The sequence below is a fragment of the Aptenodytes forsteri genome, unplaced genomic scaffold (assembly GCF_000699145.1).
Source record: "Aptenodytes forsteri isolate BGI_AS27 unplaced genomic scaffold, ASM69914v1 Scaffold797, whole genome shotgun sequence".
NCBI classification, from domain to species: Eukaryota; Metazoa; Chordata; class Aves; order Sphenisciformes; family Spheniscidae; genus Aptenodytes; species Aptenodytes forsteri.
In genome coordinates, this window is record NW_008794442.1 from 137,559 (window position 1) to 140,836 (window position 3,278).

Consider the following 3,278-nt stretch of genomic DNA (forward strand, 5'->3'; position numbering starts at 1 on the left):
CCTCTCCTTCTCCACCTCCTCTTCACCTGCACCCCAGCACACAGTGGAAATGCAGCCCCTGCGCCCCAGAGGGTTCACAGAGGGCTGGTGCACCAGCACTCCACTCCCCAATTCCCAGGCCTTCTCTTGCAGTCAGATTTTTCACATGCACCTTTCAGTTTAGTTCTAGCAGATGCGGCCATCAGCACTGGAAACCAATGTCCTAATGTGATCACAAAAGAAACAAAGCTTTGTCCACAGCTGCTTTATTTGTAAAACTCAAATCCAGACAGAGGTTCGTATTTCAAACAGCTTCAAAGCTCAGGTGGTGGTCATGCCCACGTCAGATTTCCATATACCTACATATAGATACAGACTATATATAGCATATGTATATATTGTTTCTGCTGATAGCATATTCACACATAAATGATAGAGAAGCAGAGTTGGTTCTACGTACAAAAACATAAATGATGATAGAAGAGATGGAATATACTTATTTAAGCCAAGCTGTGTAGCAGAGAAACATATTGAAGTTTTGTCATGTGAGTGGCTTATGTTTTGTTTGCTTTTGGCCCCTAAGATGTTCAAAGAAACACTGATAAAATCCATGCATGCAGAGGAAAATGTCCTTTTCATCACTGTTGCTCAATATCTCAATTAAACATAGAGAAAAATGACTTGCTAACACGGCTTAAACTGGAGTTCTCTCTCCAGTTACTCCATGTACTCATTTTACCTCTACCAACGCAGGCAGCAGTTCAACCTGAACATCTGGTAGCCAAGACTCGTATGCCTTCAGTGTCCTGAGACAGAAGGGCTGTGAGGAGCAGAGGGGCACCCAGCAAGCGGCGCTGGGGCTGCCCCGCACACCCCCAGCCTTGGAGACCCTGACATCAAACACCGAAGTGCTGAGACGAGAGAAGTGGAGGAGACCGAACGAAGCCAATCTCCTGCTCAGCCCTTTCCTGCGAGCACAACAGTGTTCATGGTCATGGGGACCAGCCCCCACCCTCACCCCGAGGGTCTGCGCTGGTGCCCAGCCCTCATTCATGGCCCCAGCCCAGGGGTCCCCACAATGCCCGTGGCCCCCTTCTGCACGTGCTGCAGCCTGCACAGCCCTAGGTGCACAGGGACAGTTTTTAGCCCAGCTGTGAAAAGGCAGCTAACTGGAAAGAAAAAACAGAACAGCTTCAATCAAAGTCTGAGCTTCTCTTACTCCCAACTGCTCAGTTAAAAACATACTGCCTGTGCTTGCAGCATCTTCATCTTCCTCAAAAAAACCCACAAAATCATCCAGAGGCCTTGCTAGGATGTATGCATTTGCTTTAAAATGCTCTTTTATTTTCTCCAGTGACACAATGCACAGTATTTCACACCAATAGCCATGATAGTCATTCTTTCCAGGGAGTATTGATGTCTAAGCAGCATGTGAGCTGAGGTGAACCAGTCACCACAGCTTCAAGGATCAATGGAGCACTTTGCCTCCAGTTAATAAGTCAGTAGATCCGCCAATTATATCTTTGATATGTCCTGGCTTCAAAGGGAAGCTGCAGCCTAGAAGCAGAGCAGGCAATTGAAGAAAGAAGTTGTATTTGTGAAAAGGGAAAGCACCTTGATGTATCAAATACATAGGATCTTAACCCACTTCTTTTTATTAGTCAGCCCCATCTATAACCTGCCAAAACACATGCACAAGCACAGTTTGTCCCTTACCTCTGAAGAGTGTATGTAAAATTCTGCTTGGAGCACAAAGAGCAGCAATATACATAAATTTAATTTGGGGCTGGCTTTTGCCCTTGCTGCAAATTATTTTAGAGGTGATAAACAGATGAATGGGATAGAACAGAAGAGCTGGAAGAATATTTCAGCTGGAAGGGACCTACAACAATCATCTAGTCCAACTGCCTGACCGCTTCAGGGCTGACCAAAAGTTAAAGCATGTTGTTAAGGGCATTGTCCAAATGCCTCTTAACACTGCCAGGCACGGGGCATCGACCATCTCTCCAGGAAGCCTGTTCCAGGATTTGACCACCCTCTCAGTAAAGAAATGCTTCCTCATGTCCAGTCTAAACCTCTCCTGATGCAGCTTTGAACCATTCCCACGTGTCCTGTCCCTGGATCCCAGGGAGAAGAGATCAGCACCTCCCACTCCATGTCCCCTCCTCAGGAAGCTGCAGAGAGCAATGGGGTCGCCCCTCAGCCTCCTTTTCTCCAAACGAGACAAACCCAGAGTCCTTAGCCGCTCCTCACAGGACATGCCTTCCAGTCCTGTCATCAGCTTCGTTGCCCTCCTCTGGATGCATTCGAGTACCTTAACATTCTTCTTAAATTTTAAACACAAAGTTACATGTTATAGTTGGGGAAAATCTAACAGCTCACTGTTCCCAAAGGGGAAACCTGTTCCTCCTCCTTTGCCTCTATCTTGCTTCTGTTTCCTCCCCCACCCTGCCATGTGCTTTGCTGAGCCTGCTCAACTCACAAACCCGTCAGAGAAGAACTAACTTCTTCCTGGGTTCACAAGTTGCATTGGCTCCACTGAACATGACAGCTTACACAAAGAGAGATACATGACCACGTTGTCTGCAGCAGGAGGATCATCTGATCTCGGCAATTGGAGCTGATAGGTAAGTTCAGCTGCAATGTGCAAAGTTACCTTCAAACTTGTTCTCAGCAAGACTAGCAGGAAAAGCTGGTAACATTCAGTTACAAAATATATCAAACAGCAAACTGTGTATTTAGGGGACGTTAACTCATGCAAGCATCATACAGTGCAATTTACTCACAGCAGAAAGACAACACTCTTCTGATACACATTTCACCATCGAGGCTCATTTATCATTGCTTCTCAGCCTAAGAACTAAAAGATTCTGTACTGTTATCTAGCAGAAGGAAAGGGTTTATACCAGAAATTTAGATTCTGGGCAAAACTTTTGGCACTCCTTCCATCCCTGACTACTCCTCTAAGGAAATTAATAAGCAGCACTACCTAACTAGATCATCGGAAGTGGGAATGGTTGGCTTAAAGTAGCTCAGACAATTATGGGAATGAAAGTCAAGAACAGAGACTTTCAGTCACTTTCAGAACAGTCGAGAGCAACCCAATCCAGTCGGTCGTGAGTCATCTCTAAGGATTCACAGGCAGCCAACCAAATAGGCCTGAACAAAGTAGCCACCAGTTAGTGAACTAATGTATTTCTTTATAGAAAAGGTAAGCTTGCTAGTGATCAACTGAAATACTATAAGACTTTTTTTTAGAAACGATTATGAGATTCCTAAATTTGGGGGGGGGGGGTGAA

At 45.5% G+C, this 3,278-nt stretch overlaps 1 protein-coding gene across 1 annotated transcript in view; it reads right to left on the reverse strand.

The window, feature by feature from the left end:
- Positions 1 to 349: 349 nt before the first annotated feature.
- The window catches only part of SEC11C (SEC11 homolog C, signal peptidase complex subunit), a 10,618-nt gene continuing 7,689 nt past the window's right edge, over positions 350 to 3,278 (reverse strand). The window contains exon 6 of the mRNA XM_009289548.2: positions 350 to 1,536. Within this exon, the coding sequence (XP_009287823.1) occupies positions 1,519 to 1,536 (18 nt within the window). The 3' untranslated portion in view covers positions 350 to 1,518. The remainder of the gene's footprint in view (positions 1,537 to 3,278) is intronic.